This window comes from Phasianus colchicus, chromosome 29 (genome assembly GCF_987193195.1).
Source record: "Phasianus colchicus chromosome 29, bPhaCol1.hap1.1, whole genome shotgun sequence".
In the NCBI taxonomy this organism is placed as follows: domain Eukaryota; kingdom Metazoa; phylum Chordata; class Aves; order Galliformes; family Phasianidae; genus Phasianus; species Phasianus colchicus.
Genome location: NC_143464.1, coordinates 4,801,319 through 4,828,129, shown reverse-complemented (window position 1 = coordinate 4,828,129; position 26,811 = coordinate 4,801,319). Strand labels below are relative to the sequence as shown.

Below are 26,811 nucleotides of genomic sequence, written 5' to 3'. Positions count from 1 at the left end.
GTGGGATTCTATGGGGCTGAGTGGGGCAGGGGGGATTCTATGGGGCTGAGTGGGGCTGTGTGGGGCAGGGGGGATTCTATGGGGCTGAGTGGGGCTGTGTGGGGCAGGGGGGGATTCTATGGGGCTCAGTGGGTCGGGGGGGATTCTATGGGGCTGAGTGGGTCAGGGGGGGATTCTATGGGGCTGAGTCTGGCGGTGTGAGTCAGGGGGGATTCTATGGGGCTGAGTGGGGCAGGGGGGGATTGTATGGGGCTGTGTGGGTCGGGGGGGGATTCTATGGGGCTGTGTGGGGTTCTATGGGTCAGGTGGGGGATTCTATGGGGCTGAGTGGGTTGGGGGGGATTCTATGGGGCTGAGTGGGGCTGTGTGGGTCAGGGGGGATTCTATGGGGCTGAGTGGGGCTGTGTGGGTCAGGGGGGATTCTATGGGGCTGAGCGGGGCTGTGTGGGATTTCTGTGGGTCTCAGGAGGATGCAGGTGGGGGATTCTGTGGATTTCAGTGGGGTTCCGTGGGTCCATATGGGATTTCCGTGGGCCTCAGTGCGTCCATGTGGGATTCTCTGGGTCCATATCGGATTCTGTGGGTCCATATGGGATTCCGTGGGTCTCAGTGGGTCCATATGGGATTTCTGTGGGTCTCAGTGGGTCCATATGGGATTTCTGTGGGTCTTCATTGAGTCCATATGGGATTCTGCTGGTCCTTATGGGATTCTGTGGGTCTCTGTGAGTCCATATGGGATTCTGTGGGTCCATAGGGGATTCCGTGGGTCTCAGTGGGTCCATATGGGATTCTGTGGGTCCATATGGGATTGTGTGGGTCTCAGTGGGATTCTATGGGTCCATATGGGGTTGCGTGGGTCTCAGTCTGTTTCAGTGGGTCCATATGGGGTTCTGTGGGTCCATATGGGATTCTGTGGGTCTCAGTGGGTCTCAGTGAGTCCATATGGGATTTCTGTGGGTCTCATTGAGTCCATATGGGATTGTGTGGGTCCATATGGGATTCCGTGGGTCCATATGGGATTCCGTGGGTCCATATGGGATTCTGTGGCTCCATATGGGATTCTGTGGGTTCATATGGGATTCTGTGGGTCCATATGGGATTGCGTGGGTCCATATGGGATTCTGTGGGTCCATATGGGGTTGTGTGGGTCCATATGGGATTCCGTGGGTCTCATTGAGTCCATATGGGATTGCGTGGGTCTCAGTCTGTCTCAGTGGGTCCATATGGGATTCTGTGGCTCCATATGGGATTTGTGTGGGTCCATATGGGATTGTGTGGGTCTCAGTGGCTCCATATGGGATTCCGTGGGTCCATTTGGGATTCCGTGGGTCTCAGTGGGTCCACATGGGATTGCGTGGGTCCATATGGGATTCTGTGGCTCCATATGGGATTGTGTGGCTCCATATGGGATTCTGTGGGTCCATACGGGATTCCGTGGGTCTCAGTGGGTCCATATGGGATTTGTGTGGGTCCACATGGGATTCCGTGGGTCTCAGTCTGTCTCAGTGGCTCCATATGGGATTGTGTGGGTCCATATGGGATTGCATGGGTCCATATGGGATTCCATGGGTCCATATGGGATTCTGTGGCTCCATATGGGATTTGTGTGGGTCCGTATGTGATTTCTGTGGGTCCATATGGGATTGCGTGGGTCCATATGGGATTGCGTGGGTCTCAGTGGGTCTCATTGAGTCCATATGGGATTGTGTGGGTCCATATGGGATTCCGTGGGTCTCAGTGGGTCCATATGGGATTGCGTGGGTCCATATGGGATTCTGTGAGTCCATATGGGATTGTGTGGCTCCATATGGGATTGTGTGGGTCCATATGGGATTCCGTGGGTCTCAGTGGGTCCATATGGGATTGCGTGGGTCCATATGGGATTCTGTGAGTCCATATGGGATTGTGTGGCTCCATATGGGATTGCGTGGGTCTCAGTGGGTCCATACGGGATTCCGTGGGTCCATACGGGATTCCGTGGGTCTCAGTGGGTTCATATGGGTTTGCGTGGGTCCATATGGGATTCTGTGGCTCCATATGGGATTGTGTGGCTCCATATGGGATTGCGTGGGTCTCAGTGGGTCCATATGGGATTGTGTGGGTCCATATGTGATTTCTGTGGCTCCATATGGGATTGCGTGGCTCCATATGGGATTGCGTGGGTCTCAGTGGGTCCATATGGGGTTGCATGGGTCCATATGGGATTCTGTGGGTCCATATGGGATTTTGTGGGTCTCAGTGAGTCCATATGGGATTGCGTGGGTCCATATGGGATTGCGTGGGTCTCAGTGGGTCTCATTGAGTCCATATGGGATTGTGTGGGTCCATATGGGATTGCGTGGGTCTCAGTGGGTCTCATTGAGTCCATATGGGATTGTGTGGGTCCATATGGGATTGCGTGGCTCCATATGGGATTGTGTGGGTCTCAGTGGCTCCATATGGGATTTGTGTGGCTCCATATGGGATTGTGTGGGTCTCAGTGGCTCCATATGGGATTGTGTGGGTCTCAGTGGGTCCATATGGGATTGCGTGGGTCTCAGTGTGTGGCAGTGGGGCGGCAGGGGCAGAGGATGCGGCCCATGGCGCGGCTGAGGCTGGTGCTGAAGGCGGCGTAGATCCAGGGGTTGGTGCAGCTGTTCAGGCTGGCCAGCAGCATCAGGATGGTGAACGCGGGGCCTGCGGGCACAGCCCCACTGCTGCCCCATTGCGCCCCACTGCTGCCCCATTGCGCCCCATAGCTGCCCCATGGCTGCCCCACAGGTGCCCCACAGTTCCCCATAGATACCCCACAGATACCATAGATACCACACAGCTGCCCCATTGCGCCCCATAGCTGCCCCATAGATACCACACAGCTGCCCCATTGCGCCCCATAGCTGCCCCATAGATACCCCACAGATACCATAGATACCACATAGCTGCCCCATAGCTGCCCCACAGCTGCCCCATAGCTGCCCCACAGATACCATAGATACCACACAGCTGCCCCATAGAGGCCCCAAAGCTGCCCCACAGATACCACACAGCTGCCCTATTGCGCCCCATAGCTGCCCCATAGATACCCCATAGATACCCCATAGATACCCCATAGCTGCCCCATAGATACCACACAGCTGCCCCACAGCTGCCCCATAGCTGCCCCATAGATAGCACACAGCTGCCCCATAGCTGCCCCATAGCTGCCCCATAGCTGCCCCATAGATAGCACACAGCTGCCCCATAGCTGCCCCACAGCTGCCCCATAGCTGCCCCATAGATAGCACACAGCTGCCTCATTGCGCCACATAGCTGCCCCATAGCTGCCCCACCACTGCCCCATAGCTGCCCCATAGTGTGCCCCACAGCTGCCCCACAGATACCACGCAGCTGCCACATAGCTGCCCCATAGAGGCCCCATAGCTGCCCCACAGCTGCCCCATAGAAACCACACAGCTGCCCCACAGCTGCCCCATAGCACCCCATAGCTGCCCCACAGCTGCCCCATAGCTGCCCCATAGATAGCACACAGCTGCCCCATTCCACCCATAAGCCCCCATCCCCCCCTCTACCCCCCCACTCCCCCCCCATTTCCCCTTGTAACCCCCCCATAAGCCCCCATTCCCCCCCCATTCTCCCCCATTTCCCCCCATAACCCCCCCATAGCCGCCCATTCCCCCCCAATTCCCCCCCAATTCCCCCATATCCCCCCATTTCCCCCCATTTCCCCCCCATTCTCCCCTTTAATCCCCCCATAGCCCCCATTTCCCCCCATTTCCCCCCATTCCCCCCCATATCCCCCCATATCCCCCCATATCCCCCATTCCCCCCCCATTGCCCCCCATTTCCCCCCATATCCCCCCTTAACCCCCCCCATTCCCCCCCACAGCCCCCCCATAACCCCCCCATATCCCCCCATTTCCCCCCATCCCCCCCCACAACCCACCCCATAACCCCCCCATATCCCCCCATATCCCCCCATATCCCCCCATTTCCCCCCATTTCCCCCCCATAACCCCCCCATATCCCCCCATTTCCCCCCATTTCCCTCCATATCCCCCCATTCCCCCCCTTAACCCCCCCATCCCCCCCCCCCACAACCCCCCCATAACCCCCCCATAAGCCCCCATATCCCCCCATATCCCCCCATATCCTTCCATATCCCCCCATTTCCCCCCATTTCCCCCCCTTTTACCCCCATAACCCCCCCATAACTCCCCCATATCCCCCCATAACCTCCCCATATCCCCCCATTTCCCCCCATTTCCCCCCATTCCGCCCCCATTGCCCCCCATAGGCCCCCCATTCCCCCCCATCCCCCCCCCATAACCCCCCCATATCCCCCCATACCCCCCCATATCCCCCCATTTGCCCCCATTTCCCCCATAACCTCCCCATATCCCCCCATCCCGCCCCCATAACCCCCCCATATCCCCCCATTTCCCCCCCATTTCCCCCCATATCCCCCCATATCCCCCCATCCCCCCCATTTCCCCCCATAACCCCCCCATATGCCCCCATATCCCCCCATTTCCCCCCATTTCCCCCCCTTCCCCCCCCATATCCCCCCATTTCCCCCCATTTCCCCCCATTCCCCCCCCATTCCCCCCATCTCCCCCCCACAACCCCCCCATATCCCCCCATATCCCCCCATTTCCCCCCATTTCCCCCCATTTCCCCCCATATCCCCCCATATCCCCCCATCCCCCCCCCCCCCAACCCCCCCATCCCCCCCCCCCCACTCACCCTCCACCGGCGCCCCGGGGTCCCACACGGCCCAGAGCTGCGCGCAGAAGAACGGAGCCCAACACCCCACGTAGACCCCCAGGACCACCGCCGCCATCCGATAACTTTTCACCCTGGCTCTCCTCAAACCCCCCCCCCACCTTTTCCTCCTCCTCCTCTTTCCCCCCCCCCCCAAAGCTCTCATCACCCCCACCTGTAAAAACCCCAATAAAACGGCCGGTCCGACCAAAACGGCGAATGCCACCCAAGTCACGTAAGCCCGAGCCCCCCAAGGTTGGGCGAAATCGGCCCAACAATCTCGTTCCCCCCCCCCCAAATCCCTCTGGCTAAAAATCCCCACCTGGGGGAGGGCGAAAAGGAGGGAGAGGGTCCAGGCTGTGGCCAACGGACCCCAACGGTGGGCGATGGTGGAAACCAGGCGGTGCAAACGGAGGGGGAGGTGGGAGATGGAGCTGAGCAGGGGGGCGAGGAAGGGGAGGGGGTTGCGATGGGGGGGGGGGACGAGGGGGGGGTGAGGGGGGGGGGAGGTGGAGGCGCTGGGGGGTGGGGGGGGGGCGGGGGGGTGGCGGGGGGGGGCGAGAAAAGGGGTGGGGGGGGTCCTGGGATGTGGGGGGGTCGTGGGATGGGGGGTGGGGGGGATAAGAGGGGTGGGGGCACTAAGAGGGGTGGGGGGGGCACTGGGATGGGGGGGGGTCCTGGGATGGGGGGTGGGGGCGATAAGAGGGGTGGGGGGGGCGGTGGGGTGCGGGGTGGGGGCACTAAGAGGGGTGGGAGGGGCGGTGGGGTGGGGGGGGGTCCTGGGATGGGGGGTGGGGGCGATAAGAGGGGTGGGGGAGGCACTGTGGGGTGAGGTGGGGGCGATAAGAGGGGTGGGGGGGGTCCTGGGATGGGGGGTGGGGGGGATAAGAGGGGTGGGGGGGGCGGTGGGGGCACTAAGAGGGGTGGGGGGGGCACTGGAAAGGGGGGGGGTCCTGGGAAGGGGGGTGGGGGGCATAAGAGGGGTGGGGGGGGCACTGTGGGGTGGGGTGGGGGCGATAAGAGGGGTAGGGGGGGTCCTGGGATGTGGGGGGGTCCTGGGATGGGGGGTGGGGGCGATAAGAGGGGTGGGGGGGGCGGTGGGGTGCGGGGTGGGGGCACTAAGAGGGGTGGGGGGGGCGGTGGGGTGGGGGGGGGTCCTGGGATGGGGGATGGGGGAGATAAGAGGGGTGGGGGCACTAAGAGGGGTGGGGGGGGCACTGGGATGGGGGGGGGTCCTGGGATGGGGGGTGGGGGGCATAAGAGGGGTGGGGGGGGCACTGTGGGGTGGGGTGGGGGCGATAAGAGGGGTGGGGGGGGCACTGGGATTTGGGGTGGGGGGGATAAGAGGGGTGGGGGGGGCGGTGGGGGCACTAAGAGGGGTGGGGGGGGTCCTGGGATGTGGGGTGGGGGCGATAAGAGGGGTGGGGGGGGCAGTGGGATTTGGGGTGGGGGTCCCATGAGAGGTCGTGGGGGCACTGGGATTTGGGGGGGGGGCGATGGGATGTGGGGGGGGGGCAGTGGGACGTGCTACGGTTGCCCAAAGCCACCCCACAGTGCCCCCAAGTTGCCCCATAGCGCCCCCAAGTTGCCCCCCACTGTCCCCAAGTTGCCCCACACCATCCCCAAATTGCCCCCCACTGCCCCCATTCTGCCCCACACCGTCCCTAAATTGCCCCATAGCGCCCCCAAGTTGCCCCATAGCGCCCCCATTCTGCCCCATAGCGCCCCCAAATCGCCCCCCACCGCCCCCCTTCTGCCCCACACTGCCGTCAGCCCGGCCCACCACCACGGAGGAGCCGCATGGACACGAGGAGGGGGGACCCCCGCTGTCCCCGCTGTCCCCACTTTGTCCCCACGAGCCGTCGGGGTCCCAGCTGCCGCCCCACAAATCCCCCCGCCCCCAACACCCCCCGCAGCCCCGCGACCCCAAATCCTCGCGGCCCCACAGCCCCCCCTCCCCGCTGACATCGCTGTCCTCGCTGTCCCCGATGTCCCCATGGTCCCCAAATCCCCCCCCGAAGCACCCCGTAGATTTTGGGGTCACCCCATCGCTGCCCCCATCAGCCCCACACCCCCCCCCAAAGCACCCCATAGGTTTTGGGGTCACCCCATCGCCGGCCCCATTGTCCCCACCCCCCCCCCCAAAGCACCCCATAGATTTTGGGGTCACCCCATCGCCGCCCCCATTGTCCCCACACCCCCCCCCAAAGCACCCCATAGGTTTTGGGGTCACCCCATCGCCGCCCCCATCGTCCCCACACCCCCCCCCTAAGCACCCCATAGGTTTTGGGGTCACCCCATCGCCGCCCCCATTGTCCCCAGATCTCCCTCCAAAGCACCCCATAGATTTTGGGGTCACCCCATCGCCGCCCCCATTGTCCCCAGATCTCCCTCCAAAGCACCCCATAGATTTTGGGGTCACCCCATCACCGCCCCCATTTCCCCCATGGTCCCGATTGTCCCCACGTCCCCATTCCCAACGCCCCACGGATTTTGGGGTCCCACCTTTGGTGTCCCTATTGCCCCCCCGCCCCCAACACCCCATAGACTTTGCCTTCCCCCCATCGCCCCTATTGCCCCCATCACCTCCATCACCTCCATCACCCCCATTGCCCCCATCGCCCCCACCCCCCCCGCACCCCCAACACCCCCCAGACTTTTCCTTCCCCCCATTGCCCCCATTGCCCCCATCGCCCCCATCACCCCCATCCCCCCCCCACCCCCTACACCCCATAGACTTTGCCTTCCCCCCATTGCCCCCATCGCCCCCATCGCCCCCACCACCCCCATCGCCCCCATCCCCCCCCCACCCCCAACACCCCATAGGCTTTGCCTTCCCCCCATCGCCCCCATCACCCCCACCACCCCCATCCCCCCCACACCCCCAACACCCTGCAGACTTTGCCTTCCCCCCATTGCCCCCATTGCCCCCATCGCCCCCATCGCCCCCATCCCCCCCCCACCCCCAACACCCCATAGGCTTTGCCTTCCCCCCACCACCCCCATCACCCCCATCACCCCCACCCCCCCCCCACCCCCAACACCCCCCAGACTTTGCCTTTCCCTCATCGCCCCCATTCCCCCCACCACCCCCATCACCCCCACCCCCCCTCCACCCCCAACACCCCACAGACTTTTCCTTCCCCCTATTCCCCCCATCACCCCCCCCACCCCCATCCCCCCCCCACCCCCAACACCCCATAGACTTTGCCTTCCCCCCACCACCCCCACCACCTCCCCCCCCCCCCACCCCCAACACCCCCCAGACTTTTCCTTCCCCCCATCCCCCCCCCCGCCCCCCCTCTTGCCCCCCACCCTGTGCCGTGCCATGGGCCTGCAGATGGCCCTGTGCCGGTCGTAAGCCATGGCCACGGCTACGTAAGCAGAAGCGAACATGGCCACGGCCTGCAGGTATTTGGTGAGGCGGCACAGGAGGTCGGGACCCCGAAAACGATCGGTCAGATCCCAAAAAAGCTGGGGGAGCACCTGCCCCCCCGCCACCCCCAGGTCCGCCAAGCTCAGGTGCCTCAAGTAACGCCTCAACGCCGGAGAAGGGCGTAAAGGTCGGGGGGGGTGGGGGGGGGAAGGATCCGACCCCCCACCGGCACCCAAAGCTGACCCCCCCCCCCCCGAAAATCTTTGGGGTTTGGTGAGAGCCAGCAGCACCAAAAGGTTCCCCAATAGGGCCAGCAGCAGCACGGCGCCCAGCACCCCCACCTCCGCACGGGCCAGGGCTGCGTCACGGGGGGGCCAAGGGGTGCCTGAGGGGGGGGGAGGGGGGGGGAGGGCTGGATGGGGGGGGGGGAGGGGAAGTGGGGGGGGGGGAATGTGGGGGTGGGGGGGGAAATAGGGGGGAAATATGGGGGGAAATAGGGGGGAGGGGGGGGAAATAGGGGGGAAATGGGGGGGGGAATATGGGGGGGAAATAGGGGGAAATGGGGGGGAAATATGGGGGGGGGAAATAGGGGGAAATGGGGGGGGGAATAGGGGGGAAATGGGGGGGATGGGGGGAAATATGGGGGGGTGGGGGGGGAAATAGGGGGGAAATGGGGGGGAGATATGGGGGGGTGGGGGGGAAATAGGGGAGAAATGGGGGGGAGGAAAAATAGGGGGGAACATGGGGGGGGAAATATGGGGGTGGGGGGGGAAATAGGGGGGACATGGGGGGGGGATATGGGGGAAATGGGGGGGAAATAGGGGGGAAATGGGGGGGAAATATGGGGGGGGAAATAGGGGGAAATGGGGGGATGGGGGGAAATATGGGGGGGTGGGGGGGGAAATAGGGGGGAAATGGGGGGGAGATATGGGGGGGTGGGGGGGAAATAGGGGGGAAATGGGGGGGAGATATGGGGGGTTGGGGGGGGAAATAGGGGGGAAATGGGGGGGGGAATATGGGGGGGTGGGGGGGAATACAGGGAAATGGGGGGGATGGGGGGGAGGAAAAATAGGGGGGGACATGGGGGGGAAATATGGGGGTGGGGGGGAAATAGGGGGGAAATGGGGGGGGAAATATGGGGGGGTGGGGGGGAATAGAGGGAAATGAGGGGGGGTGGGGGGGAGGAAAAATAGGGGGGAAATGGGGGGGGAAATAGGGGGGAAATGGTTGGGGAGGAAAAATGGGGAAGTGGGGGGGGCAATGGGGGGAGGAAAAATATGGGGGAAATGGGGGGAGAAATGGGGGGGGATGGGGGGGTGGGGGAGGAGGAATAATAGGGTGGAAATGGGGGGGGTGGGGGGGTGAAAAATATGGAGGGGGTGTGGGGGGGGAGGAAAATAGGGGGGAAATGGGGGGGGCAATGGGGGGGGGAGAGAAAAATAGGGGGGATAATTGGGGGGGGAGGAAAAATGGAGGGGGGTAATGGGGGGGGAAATAGGGGGGGAAATGGGGGGGATGTGGGGGGGGGAGAAAAATGGGGGGGGGGAGGAAAAATATGGGGGGGGTGGAGAGGAATATGGGGGGGGCAGGGAAATGGGGGGGAGAAAAATAAGGGGGGGGGGCGTCACTTGTGGGGTTTCTGTGGGTCTGTCTGGGATTTCATGGGGTTCGATGGGGTCTCTGTGGGGTCTCTTGTGCAAGGGGGCCTTGTGCAAGGGGGCGAGTGTGCAAAGGGAGCTCTTGTGCAAGCGGGACGTCGCGCAAAGGGGTGGGTGTGCAAATGGGGGGGGGGGCTGTGAGGGGGGCTCTGGTGCGAGGGAATGGTGGGGGGGGGGTCCGGTGCGAAGGGGGTGAGTGTGCAAGGAGGTGGGTGTGCAATGGGGGTCCTGGTGCAAGTGGGATGAGTGTGCAAGGAGGTGGGTGTGCAATGGGGGTCCTGGTGCGAAGGGGGTGAGTGTGCAAGGAGGTGGGTGTGCAATGGGGGTCCTGGTGCAAGTGGGGTGAGTGTGCAAGGAGGTGGGTGTGCAATGGGGGTCCTGGTGCAAGTGGGGTGAGTGTGCAAGGAGGTGGGTGTGCAATGGGGTTCCTGGTGCGAAGGGGGTGAGTGTGCAAGGGGCTGAGTGTGCAATGGGGGTTCTGGTGCGAAGGGGGTGAGTGTGCAAGGGGCTGAGTGTGCGAGGGGGGTTCTGGTGCAAATGGGGCTGAGTGTGCAAGGGGCTGAGTGTGCAAGGGGGGTTCTGGTGCAAATGGGGTGAGTGTGCAAGGAGGTGGGTGTGCAATGGGGGTCCTGGTGCGAAGGGGGTGAGTGTGCAAGGAGGTGGGTGTGCAATGGGGGTCCTGGTGCAAGTGGGGTGAGTGTGCAAGGAGGTGGGTGTGCAATGGGGGTTCTGGTGCGAAGGGGGTGAGTGTGTAAGGGTCTGAGTGTGCAATGGGGGTTCTGGTGCGAAGGGGGTGAGTGTGCAAGGGGCTGAGTGTGGAAGGGGGGTTCTGGTGCGAAGGGGCTGAGTGTGTAAGGGGCTGAGTGTGCAATGGGGGTTCTGGTGCGAAGGGGGTGAGTGTGCAAGGGGCTGAGTGTGCAATGGGGGTTCTGGTGTGAAGGGGGTGAGTGTGCAAGGGGGGTTCTGGTGCAAATGGGGTGAATGTGCAAGGGGGTGGGTGTGCAATGGGGATCCTGGTGCAAAGGGGGGGGTGAGTGTGCAAGGGGGGGTGGACGTACCTCCATGTGGGGTCCCAGCTCCGCTGCTCCGTGTGAGTGTGCGTGAGAGTGCGAGTGTGAGTGTGAGTGCGAGTGTGAGGCACACACAAACCTGGGGGGGGAAGGGGGGGGGGCAGTGGGAGGAGCCGGGGGGGCGGGGAGGTTCCTATGGGGGGGCACCACCGACACCCATAGGGACCCATAGAAATCCTACAGAAACCCCATAGAGATCCCATAGAAACCCTATAGAGCCCCATAGAACCCCATAGACCCCATAGAGACCCCAGAGACCCCGTAGACCCCATAGAGACCCCATAGAAACCCTATAGAGCCCCATAGAGCCCCATAGACCCCATAGACCCCACAGAGATCCCATAGAAACCCTATAGAGCCCCATAGAACCCTTAGACCCCATAGAGACCCCAGAGACTCCGTAGACCCCATAGAGACCCCATAGAAACCCTATAGAGCCCCATAGAGCCCCAGAGACCCCAGAGACCCCATAGAGACCCCAGAGACCCCGTAGACCCCATAGAGACCCCATAGAAACCCTATAGAGACCCATAGAGCCCCATAGAACCTTATAGAGTCCCATAGAGACCCCATAGAAACCCTATAGAGCCCCATAGACCCCATCGAGCCCATAGAGACCCCATAGAAACCCTATAGAGCCCCATAAACCCCATAGAGCCCCATAGACCCCACAGAGACCCCATAGACACCATAGAGACCCCATAGAAACTCTATAGAACCCTATAGACCCTATAGAGACCCCATAAACTCCACAGAGACCCCATACAGACCCCATAGAGACCCCATACAGACCCCATACAGACCCCATACAGACCCACAGAAACCCCATAGAGACCCCATACAGATCCCATAGAGACCCAGTACAGACCCCATAGAGACCCCAAAGAGACCCCATAGAGACCCACAGAAACCCCATAGAGACCCCATAGAGACCCCACAGAGACCCCATACAGACCCCATAGAGACCCCATACAGATCCCATACAGACCCCATAGAGTGCCCATAGAGACCCACAGAAACCCCATAGAGACCCCATACAGATCCCATAGAGATCCCATAGAGACCCCATAGAGACCCCAAAGAGACCCCATAGAGACCCCAAAGAGACCCACAGAAACCCCACAGAGACCCCATACAGACCCCATAGAGTGCCCATAGAGATCCCATAGAGACCCCATAGAGACCCCATAGAGATCCCAAAGAGACCCACAGAAACCCCATACAGACCCCATACAGACCCCATAGAGACCCCATAGAGACCCCATAGAGACCCCATACAGATCCCATACAGACCCCATAGAGACCCCATACAGACCCCATAGAGACCCCATAGAGACCCCATCCAGACCCACAGCGACCCCATAAGAATCCCCCAAAATGTGGGTGTCACAGCGTTATGGGGTGATCCCAAACGGGGTTCATTCCTGATGGGATTCCTATCATTTTGGGATCAATTTGGGCCTATTTGGGTTTTTTGGTGCCTTTTTGGGGTTGTTTCATCTTTTGGGGTTTTTTTTTTCCCCCCACTTTTGGGGATATTTGGGGTTTTTTTTTGGGGGGGGGGAGGGGCGCTCCGGGGGGGCCCCCCGCTGAGTGGTGACGTCCCAATGGCTGTGGGGCAGAGATGTTATCGGGGCCGGGGGGGTGGATATTATGGGATGGGGGAAACGCTGTTCCGCGTTCCCGAAAGGGTTCGGATATGGGATGGGGGGGAGAGGGAGGGGGAAGTTGTGGGGTGGGTGGAAAATCCCATAGAAACTACATAGAGACCCCATAGAGACCCACAGAGACCCCATAGAGACCTCATAGGGACCCCATAGAGTCCCATAAAAACCCCATAAAGACCCCATAAAACCCCACAGAGACCCCATAAAACCCCATAAAGACCCACAGAGACCTCATAAAACCCCACAAAGGCCCCATAAAACCCCACAGAGACCCCATAAAACCCCATAACACCCCACAGAGACCCCACAGATACTCCCAAAGACCCCATAAAACCGCACAAAGACCCCATAACACCCCAGAGACCCCATAAAACCCCATAACACCCCACAGAGACCCCATAACACCCCACAAAGACCCCATAACAGCCCTGAGACCCCATAAAACCCCATAACACCCCACAGAGACCCCATAAAACCCGGTAACACCCCATAGAGATCCCATAGCACCGCAGAGACCCCATAACACCCCAGAGACCCCATGAAACCCCATAGAGACCCCATAAAACCCCACAAAGACCCCATAAAACCCCACTGAGACCCCATAACACCCCACAGAGACCCCAGAACACCCCATAACACCCCACAGAGACCCCATAAAACCCCACAAAGACCCCATAACACCCCACTGAGACCCCATAAAACCCCACAAAGACCCCATAACACCCCACAGAGACCCCATAAAACCCCACAAAGACCCCATCACACCCCACAAAGACCCCATCACCCCCCATAAAACCCCACAGAGACCCCATAAAACCCCACTGAGAACCCATCACACCTCATAAAACCCCACAGAGACCCCATAAAACCCCACAAAGACACCATAACACCCCACAGAGACCCCATAACACCCCATAAAACCCCACAGAGACCCCATAAAACCCCATAAAACCCCACAAAGACCCATCACACCCCACATTTATTCGCACGCAGATTTTATTCCTTATCGCATTTCCACACCTCCAGCCTGGGTTCTCCCCCCATTTTTTCCTCCTTTTCCCCCTTTTTTTTTTGGGGGGGGGTCTCCTTTCTTTTTTCTTGGGTGGTGGGGGGGGGGGGGTCACCCCGCAGCCGCAGCCCCACGGACCCCAAACTGATCCCGTTCCAGGGGGCTGAGGAGGGAGAGGTGGAGGGGGCGGTGACACGAGGAGCACGAGGGGCCGGGGGGGTCCTCGCGGGGTAACCCCACTGCGCCCCAACACTGCGACAGCCGCTCTGGGGGGGAGAGAAAATGGGGGGGGGGCGTCAGGATCCCATATGGACCCCCACTGTGCCCCCCCCATAGAGCTCCGGGCGTTTCCAGGGGGTGAAAATCCCATAGGGACCCCATAGAGAAACCCATAGGGACCCCATTCAGAACACCATAGAAAACCCCATAGGGACCCCATAGAGAACCCCGTAGAGACCCCCCATAAGGACCCCATAGAGAACCTCATAGGGACCCCTATAACGACCCCATAGAGAACCCCACAGCAACCCCATACAGAACCGCATAAGAACCCCATAGGGACCCCATAGAGAACCCCATAGAGACCCCCCATAAGGACCCCATAGAGAACCTCATAGGGACCCCTATAACGACCCCATAGAGAACCCCACAGCAACCCCATACAGAACCCCATAGAGAACCCCGTAGACACCCCCCATAAGGACCCCGCAGAGAACCCCATAAGGACCCCTATAACGACCCCATAGAGAACCCCATAGGGACCCCCTATAAGGACCCCATAGAGAACCCCATAGGGACTCCCATAAGGACCCCATAGGGACCCCATAAGAACCCCATACAGAACCCCACTGCGCCCCAACACTGCGACAGCCGGTCTGGGGGGGAGAGAAAGTGGGGGGGGGGCGTCAGGATCCCGTATGGACCCCCTCTGTGCCCCCCATAGAGCTCCATAGAGAACCCCATAGAGACACCCCATAAGAATCCCATAAAGAACCCCATAGGGACCCCATTCAGAACCCCATAAAGAACCCCATAGGGACTCCCATAAAAACCCCATAGGGACCCCATAAAGAACCCCATAAAGAACCCCATAGGGACCCCATACAGAACCCCATACAGAACCCCATAGGGACCCCATAAGAACCCCATAAAGAACCCCATGGAGAACCCCATAGGGACCCCACATAAGGACCCCATAGAGACCCCATAAGAACCCCATACAGAACCCCATAGGGACCCCATAAGAACCCCATAAAGAACTCCATAGGGACCCCATAGAGAACCCCATAAAAACCCCATAGGGACCCCATAAGAACCCCATAAAGAACCCCATGGAGAACCCCATAGGGACCCCACATAAGGACCCCATAGAGACCCCATAAGAACCCCATACAGAACCCCATAGGGACCCCATAAGAACCCCATAAAGAACGCCATAAGAACCCCATAGAGAACCCCATAGGGACCCCATAGAGAACACCATTGGGACCCCATAAAGATCCCATAGAAAACCCCATAGGGACCCCATAAGAACCCCATACAGAACCCCACTGCGCCCCAACACTGCGACAGCCGCTCTGGGGGGGGGGAAAAACAGGGGGGGGGCGTCAGGATCCCATATGGACCCCCTCTGTGCCCCCCATAGAGCCCCATAGAGAACCCCATAGAGACACCCCATAAGAATCCCATAAAGAACCCCATAGAGACCCTCATAGGGACCCCATAGAGACCCCCATAGGGACCCCATAGGGACCCCATAGAGAACCCCATAGAGACCCCCCATAAGGACCCCATAGAGAACCTCATAGGGACCCCTATAACGACCCCATAGAGAACCCCACAGGAACCCCATACAGAACCCCATACAGAACCCCATAGGGACCCCATAGAGAACCCCATAGAGACCCCCCATAAGGACCCCGCAGAGAACCCCATAAGGACCCCTATAACGACCCCATAGAGAACCCCATAGGGACCCCCCATAAGGACCCCATAGAGAACCCCATAGGGACTCCCATAAGGACCCCATAGAGAACCCCGTAGAAAACCCCATAAGGACTCCCATAAGGACCCCATAGGGACCCCATAAGAACCCCATACAGAACCCCACTGCGCCCCAACACTGCGACAGCCGCTCTGGGGGGGGGAAAAACAGGGGGGGGGCGTCAGGATCCCGTATGGACCCCCTCTGTGCCCCCCATAGAGCTCCATAGAGAACCCCATAGAGACACCCCATAAGAACCCCATAAAGAACCCCATAGGGACCCCATTCAGAACCCCATAAAGAACCCCATGGGGACTCCCATAAAAACCCCATAGGGACCCCATAAAGAACCCCATAAAGAACTCCATAGGGACCCCATACAGAACCCCATACAGAACCCCATAGGGACCCCATAAGAACCCCATACAGAACCCCATGGAGAACCCCATAGGGACCCACATAAGGACCCCATAGAGAACCCCGTAGGAACCCCTATAACGACCCCATAGAGAACCCCACAGGAACCCCATAGAGAACCCCATACAGAACCCCATAGGGACCCCATAGAGAACCCCATAGAGACCCCCCATAAGGACCCCACAGAGAACCCCATAAGGACCCCTATAACGACCCCATAGAGAACCCCATAGGGACCCCATTCAGAACCCCATAAAGAACCCCATAGGGACTCCCATAAAAACCCCATAGGGACCTCATACAGAACCCCATACAGAACCCCATAGGGACCCCATAAGAACCCCATAAAGAACCCCATGGAGAACCCCATAGGGACCCCACATAAGGACCCCATAGAGACCCCATAAGAACCCCATACAGAACCCCATAGGGACCCCATAAGAACCCCATAAAGAACTCCATAGGGACCCCATAGAGAACCCCATAAAAACCCCATAGGGACCCCATAAGAACCCCATAAAGAACCCCATGGAGAACCCCATAGGGACCCCACATAAGGACCCCATAGAGACCCCATAAGAACCCCATACAGAACCCCATAGGGACCCCATAAGAACCCCATAAAGAACGCCATAAGAACCCCATAGAGAACCCCATAGGGACCCCATAGAGAACACCATTGGGACCCCATAAAGATCCCATAGAAAACCCCATAGGGACCCCATAAGAACCCCATACAGAACCCCACTGCGCCCCAACACTGCGACAGCCGCTCTGGGGGGGGGAAAAACAGGGGGGGGGCGTCAGGATCCCATATGGACCCCCTCTGTGCCCCCCATAGAGCCCCATAGAGAACCCCATAGAGACACCCCATAAGAATCCCATAAAGAACCCCATAGAGACCCTCATAGGGACCCCATAGAGACCCCCATAGGGACCCCATAGAGAACCCCATAGAGACCCCCCATAAGGACCCCATAGAGAACCTCATAGGGACCCCTATAACGACCCCATAGAGAACCCCACAGGAACCCCATACAGAACCCCATACAGAACCCCATAGGGACCCCATAGAGAACCCCATAGAGACCCCCCATAAGGACCCCGCAGAGAACCCCATAAGGACCCCTATAACGACCCCATAGAGAACCCCATAGGGACCCCCCATAAGGACCCCATAGAGAACCCCATAGGGACTCCCATAAGGACCCCATAGAGAACCCCGTAGAAAACCCCATAAGGACTCCCATAAGGACCCCATAGGGACCCCATAAGAACCCCATACAGAACCCCACTGCGCCCCAACACTGCGACAGCCGCTCTGGGGGGGGGAAAAACAGGGGGGGGGCGTCAGGATCCCGTATGGACCCCCTCTGTGCCCCCCATAGAGCTCCATAGAGAACCCCATAGAGACACCCCATAAGAACCCCATAAAGAACCCCATAGGGACCCCATTCAGAACCCCATAAAGAACCCCATGGGGACTCCCATAAAAACCCCATAGGGACCCCATAAAGAACCCCATAAAGAACTCCATAGGGACCCCATACAGAACCCCATACAGAACCCCATAGGGACCCCATAAGAACCCCATACAGAACCCCATGGAGAACCCCATAGGGACCCACATAAGGACCCCATAGAGAACCCCGTAGGAACCCCTATAACGACCCCATAGAGAACCCCACAGGAACCCCATAGAGAACCCCATACAGAACCCCATAGGGACCCCATAGAGAACCCCATAGAGACCCCCCATAAGGACCCCACAGAGAACCCCATAAGGACCCCTATAACGACCCCATAGAGAACCCCATAGGGACCCCATTCAGAACCCCATAAAGAACCCCATAGGGACTCCCATAAAAACCCCATAGGGACCTCATACAGAACCCCATACAGAACCCCATAGGGACCCCATAAGAACCCCATAAAGAACCCCATGGAGAACCCCATAGGGACCCCACATAAGGACCCCATAGAGACCCCATAAGAACCCCATACAGAACCCCATAGGGACCCCATAAGAACCCCATAAAGAACTCCATAGGGACCCCATAGAGAACCCCATAAAAACCCCATAGGGACCCCACATAAGGACCCCACAGAGAACCCCATACGGACCCCCCATAAGGACTCCATAGAGAACCCCATAGGGACTCCCATAAGAACCCTAAAGGGACCCCATAGAGAACCCCATGGAGAACCCCATAGGGACCCCATAAAGATCCCATAGAGAACCCCAAAAGGACCCCTATAACAACCCCATAGAGACCCCATTCAGAACCCCATAGAGAACCCCATAAGGACCCCATAGAGAACCCCATAGGGACCCCCCATAAGGACCCCACAGAGAACCCCATGAGGACCCCATAAGAACCCTATAGGGACCCCTATAACCCCCAACCCTATAGGGATCCCGCCAAGCACTCCAGCATGTTGGGGCCCCTCCCCCCAAGAACCCCCCCCCCAAAACCCCCCAGGACCCCCCCCAAAATCCCCCCCCAAACCCATATATCTCCCCAAACCCCCCCCATAACCCCCCCTCCAACCCCATACATCTCCCCCAAACCCCCCCCCAAACCCATATATCTCCCCAACCCCTCCCCGAAGCCCCCCAGGACCCCCCCCCAAAATCCCCCGCCTGAACCCATATATCTCCCCAAACCCCCCCCCAAAGCCCCCCAGGACCACCCCCAAAATCCCCCCCCAAACCCATATATGTCCCCAAACCCCCCCCATAACCCCCCCCCCCAACCCCATACATCACCCCAAAACCCCCCCCTGGACCCCCCCTCCTACCCGCCAGGTTCTCCAGCATGGGGGGGCTGTGGTGGTTTGGGGTGGGCCCCCTCTCCCCAAAGCCCCCTCCCCAAACCCCCCCTCAACCCCATACATCACCCCAACCCCCCCCCAGGACCCCCCCAAACCCCCTCCCCAGGACCCCCCCCCCCCCTACCCGCCAGGTTCTCCAGCATGGGGGGGCTGTAATGGTTTGGGGTGGGCCCCCTCCCCCCAAAAGCCCCCAGGACCCCCCCCAAAATCCCCCCCCAAAACCCCACAGGACCCCCCCCCAACCCCATACATCACCCCAAACCCCCCCCAGGACCCCCCCCACCCACCAGGTTCTCCAGCATGGGGGGGCTGTGGTGGTTTTGGGTGAGCCCCCTCCCCCCAAAGCCCCCCAAGGGCCCCCCCAAAATCCCCCCCCATAACCCCCCCAGCACCCTTCCAACCCCATACATCACCCCAAACCCCCCCCAGGACCCCCCAAACCCCCTCCCCAGGACCCCCCCTCCTACCCGCCAGGTTCTCCAGCATGGGGGGGCTGTAATGGTTTGGGGTGGGCCCCCTCTCCCCAAAGCCCCCTCCCCAAACCCCCCCTCAACCCCATACATCACCCCAAACCCCCCCCACGACCCCCCCAAACCCCCTCCCCAGGACCCCCCCCCCTCCTACCCGCCAGGTTCTCCAGCATGGGGGGGCTGTGGTGGTTTGGGGTGGGCCCCCTCCCCCCAAAAGCCCCCAGGACCCCCCCAAAATCCCCCCCCAAAACCCCACAGGACCCCCCCCAACCCCATACATCACCCCAAACCCCCCCCAGGACCCCCCCCACCCACCAGGTTCTCCAGCATGGGGGGGCTGTGGTGGTTTGGGGTGGGCCCCCTCCCCCCAAAAGCCCCCCCCCAACCCCCCAGGACCCCCCCCAAAACCCCCCCCCCAACCCCATACATCACCCCCAAACCCCCCCAGAACCCCCCAAGCCCCCTCCCCAGGACCCCCCACCCCACCCGCCAGGTTCTCCAGCATGGGGGGGCTGTGGTGGTTTGGGGTGAGCCCCCTCCCCCCAAAGCCCCCCCAGGGCCTCCCCCCAACCCCCCATAACCCCCCCAGAACCCTTCCAACCCCATACATCACCCCAAACCCCCCCCAGAACCCCCCAAACCCCCTCCCCAGGACCCCCCCCCCCTCCTACCCGCCAGGTTCTCCAGCATGGGGGGGCTGTGGTGGGGGTGGTGGGTCCCTTCCCCCCAAACCGCCCCCCAAAACCCCCCAGGACCCCCCCAAAATCCCCTGCCCAACCCCATACATCACCCCAAACCCCCCCCAGGACCCCCCCAAACCCCCTCCCCAGGACCCCCTCCTACCCACCAGGTTCTCCAGCATGGGGTGGCTGTAATGGTTTGGGGTGGGCCCCCTCCCCCCAAAAGCCCCCAAAACCCCCCCAAAACCCCCCCCAAAATCCCCCCCCCAACCCCATACATCACCCCAAACCCCCCCCAGGACCCCCCCCTACCCACCAGGTTCTCCAGCATGGGGGGGCTGTGGTGGTTTGGGGTGGGCCCCCTCCCCCCAAAAGCCCCCAAAACCCCCCAGGACCCCCCCCAAAATCCCCCCCCAAGCCCATATATCTCCCCAACCCCCCCCCAAAGCCCCCCAGGACCCCCCCCCAAAATCCCCCGCCTGAACCCATATATCTCCCCAAACCCCCCCCCAAAGCCCCCCAGGACCCCCCCCAAAATCCCCCCCCAAACCCATATATGTCCCCAAACCCCCCCCATAACCCCCCCCCCCAACCCCATACATCACCCCAAACCCCCCCCAGGACCCCCCAAACCCCCTCCCCAAGACCCCCCCCCCTCCCCATACCCACCAGGTTCTCCAGCATGGGGGGGCTGTGGGCCCCCTCCCCCCAAAAGCCCCCAGGACCCCCCCCCAAAACCCCCCCTCAACCCCATACATCACCCCCAAACCCCCCCAGGACCCCCCCCCTCCTACCCGCCAAGTTCTCCAGCATGGGGGGGCTGTGGTGGGGGGTGGGGACCCCCCCTCCCCACAAGAACCCCCCAAAACCCCCCAGGGCCCCCCCCAACCCCCTCCCCAACCCCCCCATGAACCCCCCCAGCACCCCACAACCCCTCATATCACCCCCAGAACCCCCCACAAAACCGCCCCCAAAACCCCCCCCAACCCCATACATCACCCCAAAACCCCCCCCAGGACCCCCCAAACCCCCTCCCCAGGACCCCCCCCCCTCCTACCCGCCAGGTTCTCCAGCATGGGGGGGCTGTGGTGGGGGTGGTGGGTCCCCTCCCCCCCAAACCCCCCCCCAACCCCATACATCACCCCAAACCCCCCCCAGGACCCCCCCCACCCACCAGGTTCTCCAGCATGGGGGGGCTGTGGTGGTTTTGGGTGAGCCCCCTCCCCCCAAAGCCCCCCAAGGGCCCCCCCCCAACCCCCCATAACCCCCCCAGCACCCTTCCAACCCCATACATCACCCCAAACCCCCCCCAGGACCCCCCAAACCCCCTCCCCAGGACCCCCCCTCCTACCCGCCAGGTTCTCCAGCATGGGGGGGCTGTAATGGTTTGGGGTGGGCCCCCTCTCCCCAAAGCCCCCTCCCCAAACCCCCCCTCAACCCCATACATCACCCCAAACCCCCCCCACGACCCCCCCAAACCCCCTCCCCAGGACCCCCCCCCCTCCTACCCGCCAGGTTCTCCAGCATGGGGGGGCTGTGGTGGTTTGGGGTGGGCCCCCTCCCCCCAAAAGCCCCCAGGACCCCCCCAAAATCCCCCCCCAAAACCCCACAGGACCCCCCCCAACCCCATACATCACCCCAAACCCCCCCCAGGACCCCCCCCACCCACCAGGTTCTCCAGCATGGGGGGGCTGTGGTGGTTTGGGGTGGGCCCCCTCCCCCCAAAAGCCCCCCCCCAACCCCCCAGGACCCCCCCCAAAACCCCCCCCCCAACCCCATACATCACCCCCAAACCCCCCCAGAACCCCCCAAGCCCCCTCCCCAGGACCCCCCACCCCACCCGCCAGGTTCTCCAGCATGGGGGGGCTGTGGTGGTTTGGGGTGAGCCCCCTCCCCCCAAAGCCCCCCCAGGGCCTCCCCCCAACCCCCCATAACCCCCCCAGAACCCTTCCAACCCCATACATCACCCCAAACCCCCCCCAGAACCCCCCAAACCCCCTCCCCAGGACCCCCCCCCCCTCCTACCCGCCAGGTTCTCCAGCATGGGGGGGCTGTGGTGGGGGTGGTGGGTCCCTTCCCCCCAAACCGCCCCCCAAAACCCCCCAGGACCCCCCCAAAATCCCCTGCCCAACCCCATACATCACCCCAAACCCCCCCCAGGACCCCCCCAAACCCCCTCCCCAGGACCCCCTCCTACCCACCAGGTTCTCCAGCATGGGGTGGCTGTAATGGTTTGGGGTGGGCCCCCTCCCCCCAAAAGCCCCCAAAACCCCCCCAAAACCCCCCCCAAAATCCCCCCCCCAACCCCATACATCACCCCAAACCCCCCCCAGGACCCCCCCCTACCCACCAGGTTCTCCAGCATGGGGGGGCTGTGGTGGTTTGGGGTGGGCCCCCTCCCCCCAAAAGCCCCCAAAACCCCCCAGGACCCCCCCCAAAATCCCCCCCCAAGCCCATATATCTCCCCAACCCCCCCCCAAAGCCCCCCAGGACCCCCCCCCAAAATCCCCCCCCCCTCCTACCCGCCAGGTTCTCCAGCATGGGGGGGCTGTGGTGGGGGGTGGGTGCGATGCGCAGCAGCTCGTGTCCCCGCGGGACGGTGGGGTGGTTGATGGCCTGCACGTACAGCCCGTGCTCCTCCAGCAGCGCGCGGCTCAGGCGCGTGTTGGCCTCCGCGTCCCCCACCTGCAGCCCCCCCGGAAACGGCCCCGCACGTCAGGGCGGCCGAAACCCCAAAGAGACCCCATAGAGACTGCAGAATCCCATACAGAGTGCAGAATCCCAGAGAGATCCCACAAGGAGTGCAAAATCCCAAAGAGATCCCACAAAGATGGCAGAATCCCAAAGAGATCCCACAAACACTGCAAAATCCCAAAGAGATCCCACAAAGATGGCAGAATCCCAAAGAAATCCCACAAAGAATGCAGAATCCCAGAAAGAATGCAGAATCCCAGAGAGATCCCATAGAAACTGCAAAATCCCAAAGAGATCCCAGAAAGATGGCAGAATCCCAAAGAGATCCTGGAAAGACTGCAGAATCCCAGAGAGATCCCATAGAGACTGCAGAATCCCATACAGAGTGCAGAATCCCAGAGAGATCCCATAAGGAGTGCAAAATCCCAAAGAGATCCCAGAAAGATGGCAGAATCCCAAAGAAATCCCACAAAGAATGCAGAATCCCAGAAAGAATGCAGAATCCCAAAGAGATCCCATAAGGAGTGCAAAATCCCAAAGAGATCCCACAAAGATGGCAGAATCCCAAAGAGATCCCACAAAAACTGCAAAAGCCCAAAGAGATCCCAGAAAGATGGCAGAATCCTGAAGAGATCCCAGAAAGATGGCAGAATCCCAAAGAGATCCCAGAAAGAACGCAGAATCCCATAAAGAACTCAGAATCCCAAAGAGATCCGATAAGGAGTGCAAATTCCCAAGGAGAGCCCAGAAAGATGGCAGAATCCCAAAGAGACCCCATAGAAACTGCAAAATCCCATAAAGAATGCAGAATCCCAGAGAGATCCCATAAGGAGTGCAAAATCCCAAAGAGATCCCACAAAGATGGCAGAATCCCAAAGAGATCCCACAAAAACTGCAAAAGCCCAAAGAGATCCCAGAAAGATGGCAGAATCCTGAAGAGATCCCAGAAAGATGGCAGAATCCCAAAGAGATCCCAGAAAGAACGCAGAATCCCATAAAGAACTCAGAATCCCAAAGAGATCCGATAAGGAGTGCAAATTCCCAAGGAGAGCCCAGAAAGATGGCAGAATCCCAAAGAGACCCCATAGAAACTGCAAAATCCCATAAAGAATGCAGAATCCCAGAGAGATCCCATAAGGAGTGCAAAATCCCAAAGAGATCCCACAAAGATGGCAGAATCCCAAAGAGATCCCACAAAAACTGCAAAAGCCCAAAGAGATCCCAGAAAGATGGCAGAATCCCAAAGAGATCCCAGAAAGAATGCAGAATCCCCCATCCCCAAATACCCCCCCAATGCCCCCCCAGACCCCAATAACCCCAATACCCCCCGATGCCCCCCCATCCCCAACGACCCCCACGCCCCCGAATGACCCCCAAAGCCCCCCCAGACCCCAATGATCCCAATGACCCCGAATAACCCCCATTCCCAATGTCCCCCAACGACCCCAATACCCCCCAATGCCCCCCCATCCCCAATGACCCCCACGCCCCCCAACGCCCCCCAGTGCCCCCCCAGACCCCAATGCCCCCCAATAACCCCCATTCCCCATGTCCCCCAATGACCCCAATGACCCCGAATAACCCCCATTCCCCATGTCCCCCAACGACCCCAATACCCCCCAATGCCCCCCCATCCCCAATGACCCCAACGCCCCCCAACGCCCCCCAACGCCCCCCAACGCCCCCCAATGCCCCCCCAGACCCCAATGACCCCCAATAACCCCCATTCCCAATGTCCCCCTACGACCCCAACACCCCCAATGCCCCCCCAGACCCCAATGACCCCAATGACCCCGAATAACCCCCCATCCCCAAATACCCCCCCAATGCCCCCCCATCCCTAATGACCCCCAATAACCCCCCAGACCCCAATGACCCCAATGACCCCAATGACCCCGAATAACCCCCATTCCCAATGTCCCCCATCGACCCCAATACCCCCAATGCTCCCCCATCCCCAATGACCCCCACGCCCCCCAACGCCCCCCAACGCCCCCCAACGCCCCCCAATGACCCCCCAGACCCCAATGACCCCAATGACCCCGAATAACCCCCATTCCCCATGTCCCCCAACGACCCCAATACCCCCCAATGCTCCCCCATCCCCAATGACCCCAACGCCCCCCAACGCCCCCCAACGCCCCCCAACGCCCCCCAATGACCCCCCAGACCCCAATGACCCCAATGACCCCGAATAACCCCCATTCCCAATGTCCCCCAACGACCCCAATACCCCCCAATGCCCCCCCATCCCCAATGACCCCCACGCCCCCCAACGCCCCCCAGTGCCCCCCCAGACCCCAATGCCCCCCAATAACCCCCATTCCCCATGTCCCCCAATGACCCCAATGACCCCGAATAACCCCCCAACCCCAAATACCCCCCCAATGCCCCCCCATCCCTAATGACCCCCAATAACCCCCCAGACCCCAATGACCCCAATGACCCCGAATAACCCCCATTCCCCATGTCCCCCAACGACCCCAATACCCCCCCAATGCTCCCCCATCCCCAATGACCCCAACGCCCCCCAACGCCCCCCAACGCCCCCCAATGACCCCCCAGACCCCAATGACCCCAATGACCCCGAATAACCCCCATTCCCAATGTCCCCCAACGACCCCAATATCCCCCAATGCCCCCCCATCCCCAATGACCCCCACGCCCCCCAACGCCCCCCAGTGCCCCCCCAGACCCCAATGCCCCCCAATAACCCCCATTCCCCATGTCCCCCAATGACCCCAATGACCCCGAATAACCCCCATTCCCCATGTCCCCCAACGACCCCAATACCCCCCAATGCCCCCCATCCCCAATGACCCCAACGCCCCCCAACGCCCCCCAACGCCCCCCAACGCCCCCCAATGCCCCCCCAGACCCCAATGACCCCCAATAACCCCCATTCCCAATGTCCCCCTACGACCCCAACACCCCCAATGCCCCCCCAGACCCCAATGACCCCAATGACCCCGAATAACCCCCCATCCCCAAATACCCCCCCAATGCCCCCCCATCCCTAATGACCCCCAATAACCCCCCAGACCCCAATGACCCCAATGACCCCAATGACCCCGAATAACCCCCATTCCCAATGTCCCCCATCGACCCCAATACCCCCAATGCTCCCCCATCCCCAATGACCCCCACGCCCCCCAACGCCCCCCAACGCCCCCCAACGCCCCCCAATGACCCCCCAGACCCCAATGACCCCAATGACCCCGAATAACCCCCATTCCCAATGTCCCCCAACGACCCCAATACCCCCCAATGCCCCCCCATCCCCAATGACCCCCACGCCCCCCAACGCCCCCCAGTGCCCCCCCAGACCCCAATGCCCCCCAATAACCCCCAGTCCCCCAATATCCCCCCATCCCAATGTCCCCCAATGCCCCCCCAGACCCCAATGACCCCAATAACCCCCATTCCCCATGTCCCCCAATGACCCCAATGACCCCGAATAACCCCCATTCCCCATGTCCCCCAAAGACCCCAATACCCCCCAATGCTCCCCCATCCCCAATGACCCCAACGCCCCCCAACGCCCCCCAATGCCCCCCCAGACCCCAATGACCCCGAATAACCCCCATTCCCCATGTCCCCCAACGACCCCAATACCCCCAATGCCCCCCCATCCCCCCCATCCCCCAACACCCCCAATGCCCCCCCAGACCCCAATGACCCCAATGACCCCGAATAACCCCCACTCCCAATGTCCCCCAACGACCCCAATGACCCCGAATAACCCCCATTCCCAATGTCCCCCAATGACCCCAATGACCCCGAATAACCCCCATTCCCAATGTCCCACAACGACCCCAATACCCCCCAATGCCCCCCCATCCCCAACGCCCCCGAACGCCCCCCAACGCCCCCCAATGCCCCCCCAGACCCCAATGACCCCAATGACCCCGAATAACCCCCATTCCCAATGTCCCCCTACGACCCCAATACCCCCAATGCCCCCCCATCCCCCCCATCCCCCAACACCCCCAATGCCCCCCCAGACCCCAATGACCCCAATGACCCCGAATAACCCCCCATCCCCAAATACCCCCCCAATGCCCCCCCATCCCTAATGACCCCCAATAACCCCCCAGACCCCAATGACCCCAATGACCCCAATGACCCCGAATTACCCCCATTCCCAATGTCCCCCATCGACCCCAATACCCCCCAATGCTCCCCCATCCCCAATGACCCCAACGCCCCCC

The 26,811-nt window shown here is 61.1% G+C and overlaps 2 protein-coding genes across 5 annotated transcripts in view; both read right to left on the bottom strand.

The window, feature by feature from the left end:
• Nucleotides 1-267: 267 nt before the first annotated feature.
• On the bottom strand, nt 268-11,004 carry AVPR2 (arginine vasopressin receptor 2). The gene is made up of 4 exons (XM_090126487.1): nt 10,995-11,004; nt 8,037-8,501; nt 4,723-5,211; nt 268-2,676 (listed from the first exon to the last, which is right to left on the bottom strand). Exons 1-4 carry the CDS (start codon nt 11,002-11,004, stop codon nt 2,537-2,539), a joined length of 1,104 nt encoding a protein of 367 aa, XP_089982613.1. The 3' UTR covers nt 268-2,536.
• A 2,119-nt stretch (nt 11,005-13,123) lies between these two features.
• LOC149914685 (5-aminolevulinate synthase, erythroid-specific, mitochondrial) overlaps nt 13,124-26,811 on the bottom strand; it is a 46,547-nt gene continuing 32,859 nt past the window's right edge. The window contains exons 9-10 of one of the 4 annotated variants that reach the window (XM_090126800.1): nt 22,429-22,591; nt 13,124-13,786 (exon numbers count right to left, since the gene is read on the bottom strand). In XM_090126800.1, the coding sequence (XP_089982926.1) occupies nt 13,351-13,786; nt 22,429-22,591 (599 nt within the window). In that variant the 3' untranslated portion in view covers nt 13,124-13,350. Of the gene's footprint in view, nt 13,787-16,223; nt 17,243-22,428; nt 22,592-26,811 lie in introns of those variants that run through there. The other 3 variants (XM_090126801.1, XM_090126799.1, XM_090126802.1) reach the window with 3 other exon arrangements.